Here is a 23,256-nt window from a genome sequence, read left to right as displayed (position 1 = left end):
CCTGAGAAGCTAAGAAGCTCTCAAGGCTTTCCCTCTCATCCTCAGGGGATGACCACGTTTCTGCAGTCACCATTCGTGCATCGTAAAAACACCAGTTGAGGAAGTGCATCTTGGTGAGGGGAGGACCTCGCCGAGGCACGTCTGTGCTCTTTGAGGTGTAAGCGCTTGTGCAAGGCTGCAGGAGGAGTTGCTTTGGTGGCCAGCTTTGTATTGCAGATGGATGGTGTGCAGAGGGCAGGGAATGAGAGAGGACTGCTACCAGAAATGCCATGGGAGGGAAGGTCCGGTGCTCAGGGAAAGAAGGATGAAGGGTGGACACTCCGGGTTGTGGTGTTTCTCTTGCCAAGTCCCCACTGTGGGTGACGAAGCTCTGCTTCCCCAGAAATGGCCAAACATCTGCCTGCCGATGGGAAGCACTCCATAGCTCACTTTGGGAGTCTCTGTGGCGCAATTGGTTAGCGCGTTCGGCTGTTAACCGAAAGGCTGGTGGTTCGAGCCCACCCAGGGACGCCTTCCCCTTTCCCTGCCCGTGACAGGGGGCTTGCAACTACAGGACCTTGCAGCTCCCTTACAACCCAAACCCTTCTATGGCTCCAGCAAAAGAGGAGCCCATTCACTCCCCTCTCCAAAGGCAGAGCATTCAAAACAAACTGATAGCAATTCCTTACTCCCTTTTGCTTGCGCACGCACCTTTGCTTCACTTATTAAACTGCCTTTCTCTTCACCCACGACTCTTTCTCACTTTGCCCTTCCAATGCTCTCCCCCCTCCAGCTCAGGGGGACTGAGCCAGCAGCTGCGTGGGGGCTGAGCTGCCAGCTGGGGACAACCCACCCTGGGATTTGCCTTATTTCTACTCTCACTAACAGCAGCAGCAGTAACATGCTCTAAAATAAGGTCTTCCTCTTCTTCATGATGCTAAACTCTTATTTCTTTCATGTTACTCCTTTCCTTCATTCTTCCTTGACAAGACACTTATAATTTCTCAGTATTATAGTCTGCCATGAAGTTGTTAGAACAATACTTTTTCTCTCCTTTCTAACTGTTGTCATCTAATGGCAACACCTCTCAGACAGTATTGTCCCTACATCATTTCTTTCATTCCCATTTCCAGTCTCTGTGTGTGTGTGTGTGTGAGGAGTTGTTTATCGTGATTATCACATCCCTGAGCAGCTCGTCCTTGGTTGCCAGTACCGGATCCAGGTGAGCACCCAGGGCCTTTGTTGGCCCACTGGGCAGCTGTATGAAGAAGGTGTCCCGCAGTGCTGCAGACTGTTTGCACCTTGTTTTGCCTGGTCCGTGAATGCCAGGGCAATTACAGTCCCCCACAGGAACTGGCTCATTGCCCTGCAGACTTCCTTGGGCTGCTGCCAGAAGACTTTTCCTGCTTCCTCACCCTCACTGCATGGTTCATAACTGCCAACACGATGTCACCCTTACTGGCCTCTCTAATCCTCAGTGACAGAAGCTAAGCATCCTGCAAGACCTCCAGACATCTGAGCTGGCCCTTCACACTGGGGACATCCCCCATCCTCACCTTCCCGGCCACTCTCTTCTGCAGAGCCTCTATCCCTCCACTGCAGCACCCCAAGTGAGCAAGCTGTCCCACCACATCTAATTTCATCCCAAACCATCACAGTGCTGGGAGGCTCCAGCTCCTCCTGTCTGTTCCCCAGCTCCTCCCGCCTGTGCACGTTTGCGCTGCAGCATCTGAGCTGAGGCACCGGGGCTGAGCACAGACTCGTTACAGGTAAACATGGTACCAGGGCCCCAGGGCCCCCACTCTGCTTCACATGCTGGAGTGCTTGGCAGATGTTAATGTAACAAGGAAATGAGGTGCCCACAGACTGCCCCGCAGTCTCCAAGGCCAGAGAAACGAGGCTGCGCAATGACATCTTGTCCAGAGAAATGTTTGGTGACTGCAGAAACTCTGCAGGGCTGTGGGGCTTGCAAGACAAACTGCAGGAAGGACAGGGTGCTGCAGAGACAGTCTTTGCGGATGGGCAGCCTTTGGTCCATCCACACTGTGGACATTGTTATCACCTTCCCTCTCCATATCGTGAGGCAGCGAGGGGAGAGGAGAGAAGCAAGAGAGAGGTTAAAGGCAGTGTGGAGTGGGAGGATGCTGAGAGCTCCCTGGAAGAGAAATCTTCACGGCCCTTAACACAGTAAGTCTCTGGCTGCAGGGCAATGCACTTGAGTACTCTGGAGGGGTCTCCTAGAGCTGGCACATCCCAGAGCAGGCAGGATCTGGCAGGATGGCTCTCCGGGTTTCTTTCATGTGGAGAAGGACACGCTCCAGCCCAGGGCTGTCCTTCAGAGCAGGGTCCCTGCACCCCAGGAGGCTGTGTGCCAGGCAGGGACTCTGCTGCCTGCCAGGGTCAGCACTCAGCCTGCCCAGCGAGCTCCCCACAGTGCTGTGGGGAGAAGCTGTTGGTTAAAGGAGTGACCCCCGGCAGGGCAGGGTCCTTCTGCTGTCGTGAGGGTGCTGCGTGTGTCAGGGCTGCTCACAGCTCCACATCACCCCCAGCATCTTTCTGAGGGTCCTTTTGAAGAAGTACACCAAGGCAGCATTGACTTGAATGGGAAGGTGTTTGTGCTTTGAGGTTTCTCATCTTGGTTGTCTGCTTGGGCAGTGGGAGATGGGAATTTATTTCTCTGTGCTGGAGAAGGCACTGAGACCGCAGAAGATTTTAGGGGTTTTCCTTGAGAAGTCTCTCAAAACTTCTCCCTGTCTTCCCTCTTACACAGGCCCCAATGCCTTCAGGCAGCAAAAGTCCAACAGCAAATGTCCAACAGCAGCTCCATCACCCGGTTCCTCCTCCTGGCGTGAGCAGACCTGCAGGAGCTGCAGCTCTTGCACCTCTGGCTCTTCCCGGGCATCTACCTGGCTGCCCTCCTGGGCAACGGCCTCAGCATCACCGCCGTAGCCTGTGACCGCTGCCTCCACACCCCCATGTACTTCTTCCACTTTAACCTCTCCTTCCTCGGTCTGGGCTCCGTCTCCACCACTGTCCCCATATCCATGGCCAATTCCCTCTGGCACACCAGGGACATTTCCTATGCAGGATGCACTGCCCAAGTGTTTCTGTTTGCCTTCTTGATGTCAGCAGAGGTTTCTCTTCTCACCATCATGGCCTATGACCGCTACATGCCATCTCCAACCCCCTGCGCTATGGGACCCTCCCGGACAGCCGAGCTCGCAGCAAAGCGGCAGCAGCTGCCTGGGACAGTGATTTCCCCTATGCCATGCTGCACACTACCAATACATTTTCACTACCGCTCTGCCAAGGCAATGCTGTGGACCAGTTCTTTTGTGAAATCCCTCAGATCCTCAAGCTCTCCTGCTCACGCTCCTTACTCAGGGAATTTGGGGTTCTTATATTTAGTGCTATTGGAGCACTCGGGTGTTGTATTTTCGTTGTGCTGTCCTGTGTGGAGATCTTCATGGCTGCGCTGAGGTTGCCCTGTGAACAGGGACGGCACAAAGCCTTTTCCACGTGGCTCCCTCACCTGACCGTGGTCTCCCTGTTTGCCAGCTCTGCCATGTTTGCCTACCTGAAGCCTCCCTCCATCTCCTCCCCATCCCTGAATCTGGTGGTAGCAGTTCTGTACTCGGTGGTGCCTCCCACAGTGAACGCCCTCATTTACAGCACGGGGACCAAGGAGCTCAAGGATGCCCTGAGGAAAGTGATTTAGTGGCCATTTTTCAGTACTTGTGGACTTCCCTTCTCTCTGCACAAATCACTCCTATGGTATCCCATTGCAGGTGCCTGCTTTGTTCATTAGTCCTTGTCATTATCATTATCTGTATAACATAAATATTGGGATTCACTTCACTGCTAAGCATGAATGAACCTTCTCTGTGTCTCCTGACTGTCAGGAAAAATCTTTCGAACGCTGCATCACAGCTCTGTCTCCCATAGCATCTTTGTAATAAAATGGCGTCTCCTCCATGCACTGCCTGAAGACTGGGCTCTTCATCCAAAGCTGGTGACGAGAACAGGCACGAGCAAATGCTCCCCAAAGGAGCCTGTTGCTCCATGGATTCAGGGTCAAAGAGCTCCTTGTCCTGTTGGTGCCTGTCAGAGACTGAGTGTTGCATTTAGGACTTACCCGTTGGTGTCTAGTGAAAGTGGAGACGGTGAGCAGTCACCGAGTCGCTGAGGTACATACCCAGGGCTGTTCCACATGTGACACACAGATGATGTCCTTAAGGAGGGCAGTCTGGAGCTGCCTGGAAACCCCAGGCATCTCCATGGATGGCACGGGCCTGTGGCGGGCAGTGACTGGAGCACCATAAAGAGAGAGATTGGGCAAGGTGGAGTCCCTCAAAGGAAAAGTGCTAAACCCAGGCGTCTACAGGGAAACAAGGACTCTGCTGTCCCAGAGGAGGAAATGGGGCGCCAGCAGGCGCATGGAAGGGAGGCAGGAGAGTCATTCATGTCACCCCCAGTCACGACTGAACGTTTCCTCTCCTTGGAAATGCACCATAGTCCCTTCAAGCACCTTCCACCTCCCCAGACCCTCAGGCAGGGGGCTTAGCAGCAGTGATCCCCGCCCAGCTCCCGAGGGCCAGCAGGGAGCACAAGGAGAGGGCCAGGAAGGACCAGAACAATCACAGAGAGGTGAGATGGGATCTGATGTGGGCTAGAGTTTGCGCCAGAGAAAATGCCCATGTTCAGCTAATTCAAAACTGTTTCTAGACCATGGATACCCTGAAGCATGCTTACAGTGCAGAGCCAGGAGTTCTTGCTCCACCAGGCCTGGGACGTGGCGTTTCCCACTCCCCATCCCTTTGTGCCATCGTCCCTCACGAAGAGTGACGTTGAGATGGAGGCTGGCACTGTGTCAGGGCTTACACTGTGGAAGCATGACCCAGCAGACCTGTGAATTTGCTGCTGTCCCTTAGTCAGTCCGTGTGCCGAGCACATGTCCTTGGGACAGCCTCCCCCACCTTGTGTGCTGGCTCTAACCCCCAAAAGTCACCCCCCATCCTGGCCCTTTGTATTTTTCGTCCCTTGTGCAGACCACGGCAGGGGGATGTTTCCCCAGCCCTGAATGCATCCTGCACCATGTGGTGCCTGCAGGGTTGGGCTGGGGGGGGCCACATGTGGGGCAGCAAGGCTGTGCTGGTGCAGGGATTAGCATGTGAACATGAGCCACACTGCCAGGACATCCCCAAATTACCTTCAAACGCCAGCCAGGCAGGGCTGTCACCCCAGTCACCGCAATGACTCTGGGATCCCAAGAGGCACCATGAGTTGGAAGCATAGGGTGGGCACCACAACCCCAGCTCTGCCAGCAGACCTTCTGAAGCCAGAGCTGCTCCCAGTGGTTGGGAGAGGACTCACTGCTGCTCACAGGGTTGGGGGTGGCTTGGGGGCTGCAGCCACCAGCACCGCCTGCCAGGAGCCCCAAGACACAGCGGCGAGTGTCGGTTCCCGGCGCCACAGCTCCCAGTGCCTCCCCTCCTCTGTGACCATCCTCGCTCAGGAGCACCACTGGGTGCGAAGGGGAGCTGCTTGTTGTAGTAGTCACTTCGGCGTTAGTAGCAAGGCTTGCTGAAGTCTTAGGCCACAAGAACTTTCACCCAGATCCACCGACCGTGCACTGAACTTTGACTTGGCCCCCAAAACCCATGCAAACCAGAAAGATGAGGAGGCTTCAACCTTAGCAGAAGCTGCGATCTTAGAGAGAAGAGAAGAATCGGCCCGCCAAGAGACAATGAAAGGGCCCAATGAAGAACGGGAAGACCCCAGACCCAAATACTACTATTGGTCCGAACAGTCTCCTGAGGGGAGGGGAATTTAGATACCTTAGATATACCTCAGATATACCTTACAGGGTATAATTACCCAGGGATTTCTTTGTTCTGGCTCCCTCTCCGGAGGCACCCAGCTCGAGCTGTTTTCACTGCTGTACCAATAAATTCACCTGGCGCGCGTCGTCTCGGAGGCTCTGCTTCGGGAAACCTAGGGTCGAGCCAGAGGGGAGAGAAAGCACCCGAGAGCGAGTGTATGTGAGCGAGGAGTTGAAAAGGGGCACCCATCAGCTCAGTGGAGCTGCCGCTGCGAAGGGACTTTGGTCCTAGCAGTTAAAGTCTCGGGCGGTGTGTGTGCGACTCCCTGAATGGTGTGTGAATGCTCGGGCAGCGGCTTCTCCTTTAACACTGCTGGAGCTCTTCTCTGCTGACCCGCTGCCATGGCCCCTTCTTGTGTTCAAAGTCACTGTTGCGTAGGAGTCTGAGGAGTGGCTGGAGGGGGGGAACCCTCCCGTTGAGTCACGAGGTTCAGACAGGACCCCCTTGCTTTCTAAACTCCTTCTCAGAGAGGAGTCGAGGTGCGGCTAAGTCCAGTCTTAGTCTCACACTTGGTCAACGGTTTATTTTCTAAGGACGGTACATGTAGCCACCCATCAGAGTCAACGATTGCCTGTCAGAGCCCTCTCAGGGCTTCCACTGAAACAGCTTCGCAAAGTTGATTAAGGTGGCAGTGCTAAAGTAATTTGACAGCGTTCTAAGTCCAGTCAATTATTGCACACCCCTGTCTCCGCCCTGGTGCCAGCTCACAACCACTACCACAATCCCTCTGCAGTCTATGCCTCTGCTTGGAGCTGGCCACCGTGGTGTGCCTGCATGGCCCTGAGGATCCCAGAGGGGCTGTGCTTGGAGAGCAGGTTGTGACAGTCCTCGGTCTGAGTAGGGCTGAGGATCTGGTTGGGGATCATGACGGAAAGGAAAGGACAAGAGATTGCAAGGACAAGAAGCAGGAAGGGAAATTTCACAGGAGGTTAAGGAAAGACAAAGTTACAGAGATATATTTGTATGATCATGAGAGTGGATCAGCACTGGTTCAGGGGCCCCAAGATTTTCAAAACTCACCTGGAGAAAGCATTGACCAATCAGATGTAACTCTAAAGTTCTCCATGCTCAGAGCATATCATGGTACTGGAGACCTCCAGAGGTCCCTTCCAACTCAGATCCTCAAGGAGGAAGGAGCTGGACACAGCAGTCAGGGTAGGGGATACTGCTGTGTGTTGAGGCATTGCTGGCATTTGTAACCCCTGGTGCACCTTTTCCTCAGAGTGACACGGCGAATGAGGTCATCCTCAAAAGGAGGCCTCTGCTCCACGGGCACCGGGAGTGCAACCAGTGTGGGGAAAGGACAGAAAAGTTCTCAGAAACACTGCCAGGCATTCCACCATCACAGAATCACAAAATAGTTGGGGTTGGAAAGGCTCTCTGGAGATAGCTAGTCCTCCCTTGAATCCTAAACCATAAGCTCTCAGTTGGCTCCTCACCCATCCCCAGGCCGATGTCCAGCCACTTCAGCTGCTCTCACATAAAATGCAACTCCCCCTCCTCGTCTTCCCATACAGGCCTTCCAAAAGAGCTGTATCCCTCTGTGCAACACTCCAGTCGTGGGAGCCATCCCACCATGTCCCCATGATGCCAGTAAGATGGTAGCCCTGCAACTGCCCACAGACCTCTAACTCATCGTGTTGATTCCCCATCCTGTGTGCATTCCTCTACAGGCACTTTAGAGAGGCACCCCAGCTTCTTGAGATCCTGGAGAGGGTTTGGCAGGTTTCTCCATCAAGGGGCCTTGTAGACACATTTTGCTTAAGAGGAAGACTTCAAAGAGCACTTGACAAAACATGATTTTTTATTTTCATGGCTACATTTTATTACTTTTCACTTTAGAGGAGAGCTGATAGCAGCATTCTGCAATTGATATTGATCCACTGTGCCTCCTAAGGAGGATGGGACAGGCAGGAGAAGCAGTGCCTTGAGGTCTGAGACGATGGTCAACCTTGCTCCTTCCCTCCCCAAGCCTCAGGCTCAGGTTCTTGCCTCTGGAGAAGCACGGTGACTCCAAAAACTGCTTTCCAAAGGCAATGTTCAAGCAGAGAAGAAAAGAACCAAATAATCAAGCCTGGCCTGAGACAAACTTGGAATCGCCTGTGGAAAGAGAAGGGCAGCTTATTCCTGCTGCAACAGCAGACAGCGGATCAGTCTCTTTAGTGCCTCTTTGAGCTCCTGATTCCTCATGCTGTAGATGAGGGGGTTCACTGCTGGAGGCACCACTGCATACAGAACGGCCACCACAAGATTCAGAGCTGGGAATGAGCTTGAGTGGGACTTCAGGTAGGCAAACATGGCAGAGCTGGCAAACAGGGAGACCACGGCCACGTGAGGGAGGCACGTGGAAAAGGCCTTGTGCCGTCCCTGCTCAGAGGGGATCCTCAGCACAACCGTGAATATCTGCACATAGGACAGGACAAGGAACAGAAAACACCCACAAGCTACGCAAAGACTGACCACAGTAAACCCAGCTTTCCTGACGTAGGAGTGCGAGCAGGAGAGCTTGAGGAGCTGGGGGATTTCACAGAAGAACTGCTCCACAGCATTGCCTTGGCAGAATGGAATGGAAAATGTGTTTCCAATGTGCAGCACCGCATTGAGGAAACCACTGCCCCAGGCAGCTGCTGCCATTTTGATGCAAGCTCGGCTGTCCATGACGGTCACATAGTGCAGGGGTTTGCAGATGGCTACATAGCGGTCATAGGCCATGACGGTCAGAAGGTAATACTCTGAAGAAACAAAGAAGAGAAACCAAAAGACCTGGGCAGCACATCCTCCATAGGATATGGTCCTGGTGTCCCAGAGGGAATTGGCCATGGATTTGGGGACAGTGGTGGAGATGGAGCCCAAGTCGAGGAGGGAGAGGTTGAGGAGGAAGAAGTACATGGGGGTGTGGAGATGGTGGTCACAGGCTATGGCGATGATGATGAGGCCGTTGCCCAGGAGGGCAGCCAGGTAGATGCCCAGGAAGAGCCAGAAGTGCAAGAGCTGCAGCTCCCGCATGTCTGCAAACGCCAGGAGGAGGAATGGGGTGATGGAGCTGCTGTTGTTGGACATTTGCTCCTTCCAAGAGTGCGTGACTGTCCAAGGAGGAAAAGACAAGTTCAAACAGACCTGCTTGAGCAAAACCCATTGCATGCGACCCAGAAACTCTGCCCACTGCCTTCCTAGCTCTCTGGGGGACATTCTGTCAGGTGTCTAGCTGGACCTCCAGTTTGTGCTGGCTGCGTGAGCTGTGAGGATCAGAGTCCTCTGCCCATGGGTCCAAAGGAGGTAGTCCTGCTCTGCAGCAGTGTTAACACAGAGGTGGAAAAAGCCTTCTGGTTGTTGTTCCAGGGGCAGGACGCCCTGAGCTGACTGCGGAGGGCTTAGTCTTGTCACCCAGCAGGTATATTCCTATTGACCACCATGAGAGGTGAAATGAGGAGCACGCCCAGCTGCTTCTTGGAGGCAAGAGGACAGTATTCATATCCTCCTACTTTTCCTTCGTTGACAGATTTCAGTCTACCACTATCAGCTCTCTCTCAAGGCAAGGAAAGGCAGGAGGCAGAGGTGACCTGGCCCATTGCAGAGGGTTTATCCCTGTCCACACATCAATACACCGCATCCACTATTTCTCCAGGCACTGGCTGGATAACGGAGCGCAAGAAATGCCTGCATAGAAATGTAAGCTCCAATGCATGCCTTTTTCAAGCGGTGAAGATTCAGCAGTTTCACTGCCTGCTTTGCATGGAATGGGGTTGAGGAGGTGAGTATAGACTCTAGAAGAGCAGACTTGTTTAGATACCTGTGTCTGGTGTTCATTGCAATGGTAGAAATTCTCGTCTTTTCCTTAGCTCTCAGGGTAAACACTGGGCAGTCACTCGAGACCAAAAAAGCTCCCTGTAACCTAGTGCAGCCTCAAGAGAGCGGCTGCGCTCAGTGGTCTTGCTCACAACTGCCCTGTGCTGGCACCTCTCTCAGCTAGAGGACGATTGCACTCAGAGCTCACTCTGCAAAGGAATCTAGACTGTGCAAAGAAGAGAGGAGTCCAGTTTCAGAGGGCAGATCTCCAGAGAGCTGTCTCGTTCTCAGCCCTGATAGGGAGAGAGTGGCAGGGAGGATGTGAAGAGGCTCCTGGCTCAGATGAGCAAACCAGGGACTGTCAGCTACCAGAAGGAGCTTGCAGGAGAGCTGTGCTCTTCTGCAGCACTACCCACAGCCTGCCAGGACACGCCAGGGGGACAGTCAGGTGTCCTGAAGGTGGGGGTCTCTTTAAAAGAGAGTGGGCTCATTCCCCAACCCCACACGCTGCATTGCCACAGCTCCACACTTTAGAAGTGGGGTTGGACGTCTCACTGCCGTAAAGGAAGTCACCTGCATGGAAGGACTCTCAGGGCCAGTAGCTGAACCGCAGCTGAGCGCCCTGCCCTTTGTCCCATCGATCTTGAAAAGAGGGACCAGAGCAGCAGGGAGAGATGGAGAAACAGGGATCGTGGCCGTGCTCCTCCTGCCAAAGGAGGCATGGAGAGAGCGAGAGACAGGCGGGCTCTCAGGAAAGCCTTCCCCCGTATCAACGTCCGGATGGTGACATTGCCAGCCAGTTGCTCTCAGCCCCTTTGTCATGCAGCAGGAAAAGAGCACGTTGCGGGAGAGATGCACCTCTCTTCTGCTGGAGACCTAACTGCAGAGGAGGAGACTCATGCCTTAGACCCCATGGCCTGGAGGGTAGAGCCCTCTGTTGGGTGGGAGAGGAGACAAGGGGGGCCGTGCTCAGAGGCAGGTGTCTGCAGCGCACAGGCTGAAAGGGAATGGTCCAGATCCCGTCTCCCACAAGAGAGGAGCAGAGCTGTTTCTCTGCCCCTGTGCCTTTTCCCTGTCCATGCTCACAGACCCCATCCCACCCTCTGTGTGCTCAGTTCTGCCCTCCACAAACCTCCCGGGAGAGAGGTTTTCAGGAGCAGCTCTGTGTTTGCAGCTGCTAAGGAGCAGTTCAGAAAAGCCCTGATGAGAATGATGGCAACTGCCAAGGAGATGTTGGTGCTGCCTATAGGTTGGGGGGGCAGGGGAGGCTGAAGGGACTTCCTGAGGTTCCTCACACACCTCTTGATCTTTCAGAGTAACATTTTAGGAGTCTCACCCCCAAACCTAAACCCCTAATACTGTTTCCATCTCACTATTGACAATGGGGAAAAACTGGAAAAAAAAAAAAAAAAAAAACACAAAAAACCCTGCAAAAAAACCAAAACCAAAACCCAAAGCAACCCAAGGTCAGGCAAGAGCTTTCAGGTACCTGGTGACTTTACCTTCCCCTTGAAAAGTCCCCATCTAGAAATGGTTAGCTAGAGCTGTGAGCATCCCTGTCCCACATAACACCCTCCACATGGAAGAATGACCCTGCCCTGCCAGGGGTTGCTCCTTCCACCCAGACCTTCTGCAGTGCTGTGGGGAGTTCCCCCTTCTCAGTCACCCCTGAGAAGCTGTGAGAGCCATCCTGACAGATCCCACGCCCGTTAGATGTGGCAGCTTCGGAAGACCTCTTTGGGAACAGCAGCTGCGCTGCCCTGCAGCCAGAGACTTACTGTGTCAAGGACTGGGAAGATCTCCCCAGCTATGAGCCCTCCTCCGTCCTCCCACTCCAGGCTGCCTTTTCCTTCTCTCCGAGCTGCTCATCCTGTCTCGTCACCTGCAGGCAGTGCCCTGAGCCCTGCTGCTCTTTGCAGAGGAGCTGCTGCTGGACTTGGCTGTCTTTCTGCAGGTGCCATGCATCCGTTGCCATGAGCTCTCTCAGTCCCAGGAGCTTGTGCCAGCCCAGGAGCACAAGGGCAGCTGAAGGTGTGACTTCCTCTGCCCCACAGACTCCTTGAGGAGCTCCCTGGTCTCCAGTGCTGACAAAGCAGCAGGGTCCCTCCTGGGGAACCTTCTTGGAAGGAGGCTGAAGTAAACACCTACATCATGTCTCTAATCTGGGGAGAGAGCGGCAGAGTCCAGCCGTGTGGTTTGTCCTTTCAGAGAACGGTTGACTAAAAGAGGTGACAAGTTCTCCCTCTGAAAACCCCTATTCCTCCCCAAATACTAGGCAGTGAGAGGGAGGGGTTTGTTTCCCCATGGAAGGCAGTGATGCAACTGAGTCAATGCAGAAGTCAGACTTTGGTTACAGGCTTCCAGGCTCTCAGGTGATTCATCTCCCTCCAGTTCATGCCACAAACCCACAGGAGCTGTGATTCCCTTTCCCTCAGGCCAGGTGTGCAGAAAAGAGGTGTCTGCATGGGAGCTCCTTGACTAAGCTCCCACTAGAGCCAATGGAGATGGAGGGAGGGAGTCAGTTGCTCACGCAAAGCCCCTTGGTGACATTTCAGGGGGTTGGTGGGTTGAGCATGGCCAGCCACTAAGCACGCACCCATTTGTTCCCTTGCTCCCTTCCCCCCTTCCCCAGCGGGATGGGAGAGAAGCGAAAAAGCCCCCCTTCATCTGGGTGGACAGGGCTCTGAGCAGCGTGATCTAGTGAAAGGTGTCCCTGAGCAATGGCAGGGGGTTGGACTCCATGATCTTTAAAGGCCCCTTCCGACTAAAACCGTTCTATGATTCTATGAAGAGAGCATGGTACTGCAGGGGCTGCGCCCAAGAGTGCTGAGAGAACAGGTCCATGTCACAGGGAGGCCATTCTGTATCATCCTCGAATGGTGGTGGAGATGAAGGGACCCATCTGATCATTGGTGAAAAGCAAATGTTGCACAAAAAGTGTGTCACAGAGCATGTCCTCCTGGGTCACATTTCTGGGCCAGGAAGAAGACAGTGACTGAGAACAGCCAGCATGGCTTTGTGTAGGGTGGATCACAGCCAAGCTACACTTCTGCCTTTTCTGATGACAGGGCTGGATTTCTGCACCAGGGAAGAGCAGTAGATGTCATTTGCCTTGCCTTGAGCAAGGCTTTTAACACCATCCCCCACAAGAGCCTTGTCTCCAAGGTAGCACATAATGGGCTGCATTGGTGAATATGTACGTTGGTAAAAAGTGGTCAGAGAGTTGCTCTCGGAAAGTCAGTTAATGGGAAATATTGCAGCTGGAGGCTGGTGGCAAGGGGAGTCCTGGAGGGTCCTGGGACCCGTCTGGTTTAACATTTTTCTAATGACCTGGAGGTCTTTCTTGTGAAGTCTGCACACCTGATACCCAGGTGGTGGGACTGGTTGACACACCAGGGCAAGGCTGCCATCCAGAAGGACCTAGGTAGGCTCAAAGGCATGGGCCAACAGGAGCCTCATGACAACCAGCACGGAGAAATGCAGAGTCCCGCACCAGAGGTGGACTGAGCCCCTGCAATGGTACAGGCTGGGGACCACCTGTCTTGGGAGTAGCTCTGCAGAAAAGGTGCTGGAGTTCCTGAGGGCCATTAGGCAAAAGACAAGTCAGCACTGAGGAAGGCCAGCAGTGTGGTGGGCTATATGAAGAGGAGCATAGCCAGGAGACTGGGCATGTGTTGATCGTCCTCTACTCAGGACTCGTTAGACTACTGGTAGGTACTGCATCCAGATTTGTGGCCCTCAATAAAAGGGAGAGAGATGAGGAAACTGGAGTGAGTTCAACAGAGGGCCACCAAGATGGTCTAGGGCTGGGGCACTTGCCTTCTGAGAAGGGGCTGAAGGAGCTGAGCTTGTTCAGCCTGCAGAAGGGAAAGCTTCAGGGGCACCTCAGAGCAGCCCATGGCTTTTGAATGCCTGCATCTTCGTAGCAGACAGAGCCAGACTCTTCACTGTGATGCATAGTGCAGGATGAGGGAGAAGTTCAAGCTTTTCCCCATCCTGCCTGGAGGGCCGGGACACTTGTTTCACACAGTAGTCGGGGTCAGGTGGGGGTGCAGATAGTTTGAGTGGAGGAAATGCCTTGGGCTCCAATGAAAGCTCAAAATTTGAACTGCACGACTCCATTGGCTGCAAGTAGACATGAGTTACTTGACGCAACTGTGAATAGCTGGTCGAGTTTTCTTAAGCATCTCACCGAGAGAAGCAGTGGTGGGGAAGAGGAGAGCACTCCCTAGTTTCCCAAATCCCAGGGTGGTTGCCAAGCCATCCCTTTCTTATCCTCTGCCATCCCATTCCCTGGGAAGCACATCTGCTGGAGCTCCAGACTGTAAGCATTGGGGTGTCTGTGTGTTTTGCATAAGACAAGTCTTAATCTGCCTAAAGACCTATCTTTGCAAAATAACAGTCTGCCTCTCCATTAGTCCTGCCGAGCATCTTCTGTCGGCAAGGTCGAAGTAAGCGATATGATCAACACCAGGCAGGATTTCCCATCCTAAAGCGCACATCTAAAATGGATCAGAGGGTGGGCTTGCAAAACTGACACCGTGAGTCTTCAGGTGGCACGGGCACTGCTGATTCCTCCTCCAGGAAGCCGCATAAAAGAAGCCCCCGGGGAGCGCCAGGGAGCAGGAGCGCTGCAAGCAGCAGTTTGCACAGCACTTTGCATGGAAGGGCGCGTGAGAAGGGCAGCGCACTCTTCCAGTGGTGGGGCTGCTGCCTGCTCTGCTCAAAGGCAGGCTTAGGCTGCGGCCCCACTGATCACCCCAGCTAGCTGTCAGCTGTGCAAACCTACCCAGCAGCTTGAGGTCTCCAGGGAATTAGAAAGGCTTCTTAGGCAGTGCTTTGAGGTCATCAGAAGCATGGTGGCAGAAACCAGGTGAGGGCTGTGCTCTGCAGCAGCTGGGCACCATCTCCCTAGCCAGCCTAGCCTGGGATGAGTGGAGGTGGCCACTTCCTCTCAGGGAAGCTGCTGTCCAGGTGGAGGGCAGGAAAGTCTGTACCCCACGCTCCTGGGTGGAGGAGGGTGCAAGCTCCACCTGCGCAAGGTGTGCTCTGGTGGAGTCCCTCAGGCAGCGGGTGGAGGAGCTGCGGGAAGCAGTCAGGAGGTGATGCTGTATAAGAGAGGCGGAACAAGAAATAGACAGAATCTTATTTGAGGCATTGCAAGAAGAAACATTGGAAGCCCTGTGAGAGACTGAAAGAGTTAATGTCTCAAACATTGTGGCAAGGCAAGGCGCTATTTGCATGGCGACTGCAGGTCGGCGAGCACGGGGTGTGGGAGAGGGGGAGCAGGATGTGCGGGATGTGGAGAGCTCGTCGGAGGATGCACGGTTCTGGGTTCCGCCGGACCTTACCATGTATGGCCAGAGGTCACAGAGTTGATCTGAGGAAGGGGCTTGCAACCACCCGAGAGACCCCTTGTGAACACCCCCTCCCCCAGCACCTGCGCAGAAGATGGAGATCTTTCTAGAACAAGAACCATGTAAGTCCTGAAGGGGCGTACCTGGAGGCAGGGATTTGCTTATAAAAGACACACCCTCCAGGGAACCACACGCGCACCCACCACTGGAGGATTGCCACGTCTGTCATCATCATCACGGGATCCAAGGGTGGTGATACTTTTTCTTTCTCTTTCCTCCTCTCTTTTCCTTTCCTTTTCTCGCTTCTCTCTCCCTCTACTCTTCCAATATATGCAAGTTTGGGATAAATTGTGACGGGTTGCCCGGAAAATCGCTCCATTGCCTCTGTTTGTTCGTTGAGCTCACCAGTTCGTTAAGTTTGTCCGTTTGTGGAATTTGCCGGTTAATAAAGTTGCTGGCCAGCCTGTTCCTCTGAGTCATTGTCGTGACTGTACCGACCACGCGGCTCTTTCGAGCAGAGATCGGCTTTTGTCGGTACACAAACCGTCGGGGAATCGAAAAGATTCACCCCTCTCGCAACCCACCAAGTGGGACGAGACAACCCCATGGCACTGACCTCCAAGGACTACCAGGCAAGGAGTGTCAACAGTGAATAGACAGCATCTTGGAGAAGGAGGCACCATGGTCTCTGGTGACCCATGGCAGCAGGATATCACGTCCAGCCGTTTCCCCCTACGTACCAACCAGCAACAGATACAAAGTCTTGGCAGTACATGAAGCCAATGGGCAAGATTCCCAGGGAGAAACCTCAGCAGTTGCCCATCCCATAAAGGAGCTCCATCCATCTGAGCTGCCCCTTGACACAGAGGCCATCCTCCGTCCTCGTCTTCCCTGCCACTCTCTCCTGCAGAGCCTATATCCCTCCACTGCTGCAGCCCAGTTGAACAAGTTGTCTCGCCACATCTCACTTCATTCCAAAGTGTCACAGCGCTCAGAAGCTTCAGCTCCGTCTGTGTGTGCTCCAGCTCCTCCTGGCTGTGCACATTTGGGCTCAAGAGCTCAGCACCTCAGCTGTGGCAAGAGATGGTGCTGGCTATCCCAAGCACCTCGCGTAGCACTATTCGCCTTTCTTAGGGCATTAAAAGAGAGCCCGGAATTAAAGAAGGTCTCCTCAGTTCAGAGATTTGGATATGTCTATGTTTTGCAGTAACTGGTGCTCTAGTAAACACACTGGAAGGAGCCGAGAAGGGGCTGTGCCATGGTGTGGTGTTGGAGTTCAGATGATGGCACACTGGCACCAGACCCCTTTGGGAGGCCCTGGGGTGTCTGTCCCACGCCAGCTCCAACAGGGCACAGCTTTCCTGGAGGCCCTGTGCTGTGTTTGCCTGCAGAATGGAGTTGTATTAGGCACTCCAGGCAGCTGGCCAGGCAGTGGAGGCTTTTTTTAAAATGTAGTTAAAATGAGAGCCCTGAAATAAATAAGATGTCTTCAGTGCAGGGATGTGGACATGTTAAGATATTTTAGTGGAATCCCTCAGGCAGTGGGTGGAGGAGCTGCAGGAGGAAGTCAGCAGGTGACGCTGTATTAGAGAAGGGGGTGGCTTTGCAGTGACTGGTGCTCTAGTAAATGCACTGGATAGAGAGAGACCCGGGTCTCCTTCTGATGCACTGCTCTGTTTGGTCAGCTCAAGAGCTCTGTGTGCTCCAGAGATATATGTGACAAGGTGCACGCAGGTGCCCTAAACGTACAGGTCGGTGTCATTTAGGATGGCCAAGGAAATCCCCCTTCCACCTCTGGACCTCAGCTGATGCTCGGGAAGGATGTGGGTATTCTCAGAGATTTTCCATCACAGCTTGCAAACACTTGCACATGTCTTAGACCAACCCTGGCCCCTCAGTCATCACCAAGTGTGTGTGGGTGAGCAACTGAGCGCCCACAGAATAAAGACGAGGGGCTCAGAGCAGGGGCTCACCTGCAGGCAACGCTTTTGTGCACCCCTGAACTGAAGCAAGAGGAATCCCATCTGCTGTGGCTGTGTGGGGTGCATGGAGGGAGCTGAGTCGTGCTTCTTCCAGCTGGGAAGGAGATGCCTACATTGCCTCAGCTGAACCACTGCCCAGCACAGGGGAAGCCAAGCCCTCCCTGTCCCTGTCTGTCTGTCCTTCGTCTTATGGGACAGGACCTGCGGTGTCCAGAGGGGAACATTTACACCTCTCGCAGACAACCATGCTCTGGCAGGACAATTTCTGCTGCAGGAATCAGTCCCCCTCCAATGTTTAGAGAGGCACCATTAGTGATGCTTTTGTTGACTCCAAAGTACATTCCCCAGGGATGATCCTGCTGCCTTTCGGCGGTGTCAGCCCTGGAGCCCCGGGGACACCTCGAGGGAGCCCAGAGGGGGCAGAGAAAGTGGCGCCTTGGGTTGGTCCTCTGCTGCTGAGCTGCGGTGGGGTCCTGAGACGGAGGAAGCTCACGGCAAGCATGCAGTGCTTCAGGCAGACAGCTCTGCCCAGGAGCAGATGCTCTGCAGAGCACAGCAGGGCTGAGACACTGCCTGCAGGCAGCAAGGGGAGATAGATGAGAGTTTAAAGGCAGTGTGGAGTGGGAGGATGCTGAGAGCTCACTGGAGGAGAAATCTTCACAGCCCTTAACACAGTAAGTTTCCGGCTACAGGGCCACCAGAGTATGCTGGAGGGGTCTCCTAGAGCTGGCAGATCCCAGAGCAGGTAGGATCTGGCAGGATGGCTCTCTGGGTTTCTTGTGTGTGGAGAAGGTTGTGCTGCAGAGCAGGGCTTCCCTGCTGCACCCTCAGAGGGACAGGGCACGACCACCCCCTTCTTCTAGGGAGGCCTGCAGGGGTGTGCAGCTGGGTGTGCAGGCAGGGGTGCCCAGGGCTGTCCTTCAGAGCAGGGGCCCTGCACCCCAGGAGGCTGTGTGCTGCTGCAGGGACTCTGCTGCCTGCCAGGGTCAGCACTCAGCCTGCCCAGGAAGCTCCCCACAGTGCTGCGGGGAGAAGCTGTGGGTGGAAGGATTTGACACCCCAGCAGGGCAGGGCTCTTCTGCTGCTGAGAGGGTGCTGCGTGGCTCAGGGCTGCTCACAGCTCCACATCACCCCCAGGATCTTTCTGAAGATCCTTTTGAAGAAGTGCAACAAGGCAGCATTGACTTGAAAGGGAAGGTTTGTGCTTTGAGGTTTCTCTTCTTGGTTGTCTGGATAGGCAGGGAGAGATGGGAATTTATTTCTCTGTGCTGCAGAAGGCACTGAGACCGCAAATCTTCTTAGGGCTTGTCTGAGCTTCTCCTTCACCCCTGCACACACAGAGATGCCCCTGTTCAGCGCCTGCTGCCAGGAGGTGTCTGCAGGGCAGACCTGACCACACTGTTGTTGGGATGGGGTCTGTGAGTACTGACAGGGAGCAGATGTGGGGACAGAGAACGAGCTCCTGCCAGGAGGGACAGGTCCAGGCAGCAGAGACATAGGCTCGGAGGGACAGGGAGCCGCTACCAGAAATGCTGAGGGCAGGGGATTTGGGAATGTCCCTGCCGTCCCCTGCAGTGCAGACACCTTCCCTGGTCTCCTCTCCCACCCAGCAGAGCTTCTGCCCCCTGTTCCCAGGCTGTGTCACCCCCTTGGAGTCCTGACCCTTGATGAGTTTAGACTCACCAGTACCCATCTCTCTCGCCCTTTTCCGCCTCCCTCAGCAGAAGCATTGGGGCATTTCTCCGTGTTTTGCCTCCTGTCTGTGCTGCCCTTGTTCTTGCCCTCAGAGCCTCTGGGGAGGAGGGTTTCAGCTGCAGGTCACATACTGAAACGTTGGCTCCTGCCCTGTAAACACGTCCATGGGAACAAAGTGCCCCAGCCCATCCTAAGCCGTAGGGCTCTGGGCGATACAGTGCTTGGGGCCGGGGAATGAGCTGGCTCTGTCTGGTCACTACAGTTTTAGGCCATCCAACAGTCTCTCTGGGGTTGTCATGTTGGAAGATGCTGAACAGCCCTTCTGCATTACGAGTGCATTATATGTGACGTAAATTGTGATTTCACACCCTTTCCGTGGTACCCTCTGCTACACAGAAGGGCTGACCCCTCCGGAGCTGATGGGCAGAGGCCACTGCTCGTAGCAACACACTCAGCCTGCACAAGCCAGAGCTCCAGCCAGCGAGACGAGCAAGGACGGAGGTAATGTGTGTTTGGGTGGGAACAAGGAACAAGGCAGGGGAGTGTTGGCTAATACATAGAGATTTTCTCAAAGAAGTCTGTCCTAACTTCTCAGTGTGCTTTCCTCTTTGGACAGGTCCCCATGCCCTGAGGCAGCAAATGGCCAACAGCAGCTCCATCACCCAGTTCCTCCTCCTGCCATTCACGGACACATGGGAGCTGCAGCTCTTGCACTTCTGGCTCTTCCTGGGCATCTACCTGGCTGCCCTCCTGGGCAACGGCCTCATCATCACCGCCGTAGCCTGTGACTGCCGCCTCCACACCCCCATGTACTTCTTCCTCTTCAACCTCTCCTTCCTTGACCTGGGCTTCATCTCCACTACTGTCCCCAAATCCATGGCCAATTCCCTCTGGGACACCAGGGACATTTCCTATGCAGGATGCACTGCCCAAGTGTTTCTGTTTGCCTTCTTGATTACAGAAGAGATTTCTCTTCTCACCATCATGGCCTATGACCACTATGTTGCCATCTGCAAACCCTTGCACTATGGGACGCTCCTGGGCAGCAGAGCTTGTGCCAACATGGCAGCAGCTGCCTGGGGCAGTGGTTTTCTCAATGCTATGGTGCACACTGCCAATACATTTTCACTACCACTCTGCCAAGGCAATGCCATAAACCAGTTCTTCTGTGAAATTCCCCAGATCCTCAAGCTCTCCTGCTCCAATTCCTACCTCAGGGAAGTTGGGGTTGTTTTGGTTGGTATCTGTTTAACATCTGGGTGTTTTATTTTCATTGTGCTGTCCTATGTGCAGATCTTCAGGGCCGTGCTGAGGATCCCCTCTGAGCAGGGACGGCACAAGACCTTTTCCACATGCCTCCCTCACCTGGCTGTGGTCTCCCTGTTTTTCAGCACTGCCATGTTTGCCTACCTGAAGCCCCCTTCCATCGCTTCCCCTTCCCTAGATCTGGTGATGGCTGTTCTGTACTCAGTGGTACCTCCAACGTTGAACCCCCTCATCTACAGCATGAGGAACAAGGAGCTCAAGGATGCCATTAGGAAAGTGATTTCATGGATGTTTCTCCATAGTGATAAACTTCCCTTCTCTCTGCACAAATGACTCCCTAGGTATCTCATTCCAGGCCTGTCCTTTTGTCTTTTGCATTATTATCGCTATCATCGTTAGAATTATCATCATTATCGTTATCATACTGTTGTCATTATAATTTTCTGGTAATCTGTGGTTATTTTGTTCCTACGCAAATGTTTAGCTTCAACTCATTTCTACTGAGAAATGAATCTGGTCTCCATCTTGGAGCCTGTATAAAGGTATGTTTAACACTGGTCAGAGCTGCCTCTCTCATAGGATGTCTGTAATAAAATGGGATCTCCGCAGTGCTCTGCCAGAAGGTTGGGCTCTTCATCCAAAGCTGGTGCCTGGAATCGGCATGAGCAACTGCTCCCCAAAGGGCCTGTTGCTCCATGGATTCAGGAGCCAAGAGCTCAATGTCATGTTATGGCCTGTTAGAGACAGAGGGTTGGATTTAAGACTAACCCATTGGTGTCTGCTGACTGGAGATGGTGACTGGTCAGTGAATTACATTGCCATGTCTGTCCCACACACGACATGCAGATGATGTCCTTAAGGAGGGGAGTCTGGAGCTCCTTAAGAGCATGGGATATCTCCATGGACAGCATGTGCCTGGGGCGGGCAGTGACTGGAGCCCCACAAAAGAAGAGATTGCCCAAGGTGGAGTCACTGAAAGGGAAAGTACTAAATGCAGGTATCTTCAGGAAAACACAGACTCTGCAATCCCAGAGGAGGCCGTGGGGACCCAGCAAGCACGAGGAAGGGAGGCCAGAGCGTGATTTGTCTCATCCTCAGGCACAACCAAACACATCTACTCTTCTTGGAAAGGCACCATGGTCCCTTCAAGCACCTGCCACATGCACAGACCCTTAGGCAGGGGGATTTGCAGCCGTGATCCCTATACAGCTTGGGACCACATGAAGAGCACAAGGAGGGGGACAGGAGAGGCTGCCCAGATCAGAGTAAGGATGGGGAGAGGTCAGAAGGGAGGTGACCTGGGCTGGAAAATTGCCTCAAATAGAAAAATGCTGGCATTCAGCTAATCCAAGGCAATGTCCAGACTCCGGGTCTGTCGCTATCCTACAGCATGCTCATGGTGCAGAGCCACAAGTCCTTGCTGTCCTGGTGCTCCACCAGACCTAGGAAGTGGCTGAAGAAGGACTGGTGCCCCCCAGTCTCTTAGTGCCGTAATCCTCCAGTGTGGAGCTGGCCACAACAGCCTGCCTGCATGGTCCTAGAGGATCCCAGTGAGGTCGTGCTTGGAGAGTAGGTTGTGATTATCGTTGGTCTGAGTAGGTGTGATGATCTGGGTGAGCATCATGAAGGGAAGGGAAGAACACGAGATCACAAGGGCAGGAAGCAGTAAGAGAAATTTCAAATGAGGTTAAGGAAAGAAAAAAACCCCAAACCCATTATACCAGTGGACCAGCACTGGGCCAGGGGCCTGTGACTTTCAAAACTCTAATTTCTGATGAGTTTAAGGGGGAAAAACTCACTATGAGAGTGGATCAGTGCTGGGTCAGCAGAAAGCACTGAGCAATCTGACCTAACTGTAAAGTTATCCCTGCTCAGAGCAGACCATGCTGCTAGAGACGTCCAGAGGTCCCTTCTGACCCAAACCCCTCTAGAGGGAGGGGCTGGACAGTGGAGGCGAGGGCACTGGACACTGCTGTGCGTTGAGGATTTGCTGGCATTTGTAATCCCTGGTTCACCCGATCCTCAGCGTTACATGGTGAATGACTTCATCCTCAAAAAGAGGCTCTGCTCCATGGACACCAGGGCTCAAACTGATTTGGGGATACCACAGAAAAGTTCTCAGGAACACTGCCAGACATTACAGAATCACAGAATCGCAGAACAGTTGGGGTTGGAAAGGACCTTTGGAGATCATCTAGTCCAAACAGTCTGCTCAAAGAAGGGTCAGCTGCAGCAGGGTGCTGATGATCATTTCCAGTTGGATTTTGAGTATCTCCACGGATGGAGAGTGCACAACGCCTCTGGGCAACCGCGTCCAGTGCATGACCTCCCTCACATTCTGCAAGTGTTTTCTCATGTTCGGGCGGAATTTCATCTTTTTTAATCTCTTGTTCTGTTACTGGGCACTAATGAGAAGAGCCTGGCTCCCTCTTCTTCACTCCCTCCCATCAGGTATGTATAGACATTGATAAGATCCCTGTCCTGAGCCTTCATAATGCACTTCAAAATGAATACTCTTTACAATGCAGCTGTATTGGGTTTACGGGACAAGGCTTTGGTAGCAGGGGAGCTGCAAGGGGGGCTTCTGTGAGAAGACACCAGAAGCTGCCCCCATGTTGGAGACAGGCAGTTCCAGCCAGCTCCAAGACGGACCTGCTGCTTGCCAAAGCTGAGCCCATCAACAACGTTGGTAGCACCTCTGTGATAACATATTTAAGAAGGTGGGAAAACTGCTGCACAACAGCTGGGAGAGAGGAGTGAGAAGATGTGAGAGAAACAACTCTGCAGACACTAAGGTCACTTGAAGAAGGAGGGGGACGAGGTGCTCCAGGCAGCGGAACAGAGATTCTCCTGCAGCCCATGGTGAAGACCATGGTGAAGCAGGCTGTCCCCCTGCAGCCCGTGGATGTCCACAGTGGAGCAGATATCTCTCCTGCAGCCCATGGAGGACCCCACGCCGGAGCAGGTGGATGTACGCTGAAGCAAACTGCAGACCATAGAAAGCCCGTGCTGGAGAAAGCTCCCGGCCGGAGCTTTTTGACTATTGCTGAGCAATTTGAGCAATGTGAGGCTTGCTGAGTAGTGCTTGCACAGCATTGAGGTTGTCCCTTTTTACCACTCTCTGCTCACAGTGAGTAGGGCTTGAGGTGGGCAAGAAGTTGGGAGGGGACACAGCTGGGACAGCTGACACCAACTGACCAAAGGCATATTCCCTATCATATGATGTCATGTTCAGTAATTAAAGGTCAGGGAAAGGACGAGGAAGGGGGATTTGTTTGTGATTATGGTGTTTGTCTTTCCAAGTAACTG

The 23,256-nt window shown here is 53.7% G+C and overlaps 2 protein-coding genes and 1 non-coding gene across 3 annotated transcripts; 2 read left to right on the top strand and 1 right to left on the bottom strand.

The window, feature by feature from the left end:
• The first annotated feature begins 436 nt into the window (after window positions 1–436).
• On the top strand, window positions 437–510 carry TRNAN-GUU (transfer RNA asparagine (anticodon GUU)). The gene has a single exon. It is a non-coding gene; the product is annotated as a tRNA-Asn (tRNA).
• Window positions 511–7,982: 7,472 nt separating this feature from the next.
• On the bottom strand, window positions 7,983–8,921 carry LOC142403514 (olfactory receptor 14C36-like). Its single transcript, XM_075489772.1, has one exon. The coding sequence runs from the start codon at window positions 8,919–8,921 to the stop codon at window positions 7,983–7,985; it is 939 nt and encodes a 312-aa protein (XP_075345887.1).
• A 10,330-nt stretch (window positions 8,922–19,251) lies between these two features.
• On the top strand, window positions 19,252–20,280 carry LOC142403522 (olfactory receptor 14C36-like). Its single transcript, XM_075489783.1, has one exon. The coding sequence runs from the start codon at window positions 19,321–19,323 to the stop codon at window positions 20,278–20,280; it is 960 nt and encodes a 319-aa protein (XP_075345898.1). The 5' UTR covers window positions 19,252–19,320.
• The last annotated feature ends 2,976 nt before the right edge of the window (window positions 20,281–23,256 follow it).

This window comes from Mycteria americana, unplaced genomic scaffold, assembly GCF_035582795.1.
Source record: "Mycteria americana isolate JAX WOST 10 ecotype Jacksonville Zoo and Gardens unplaced genomic scaffold, USCA_MyAme_1.0 Scaffold_37, whole genome shotgun sequence".
In the NCBI taxonomy this organism is placed as follows: domain Eukaryota; kingdom Metazoa; phylum Chordata; class Aves; order Ciconiiformes; family Ciconiidae; genus Mycteria; species Mycteria americana.
Note: the sequence above shows the minus strand (reverse complement) of the source record. Positions and strands in the feature narration are given on the sequence as shown.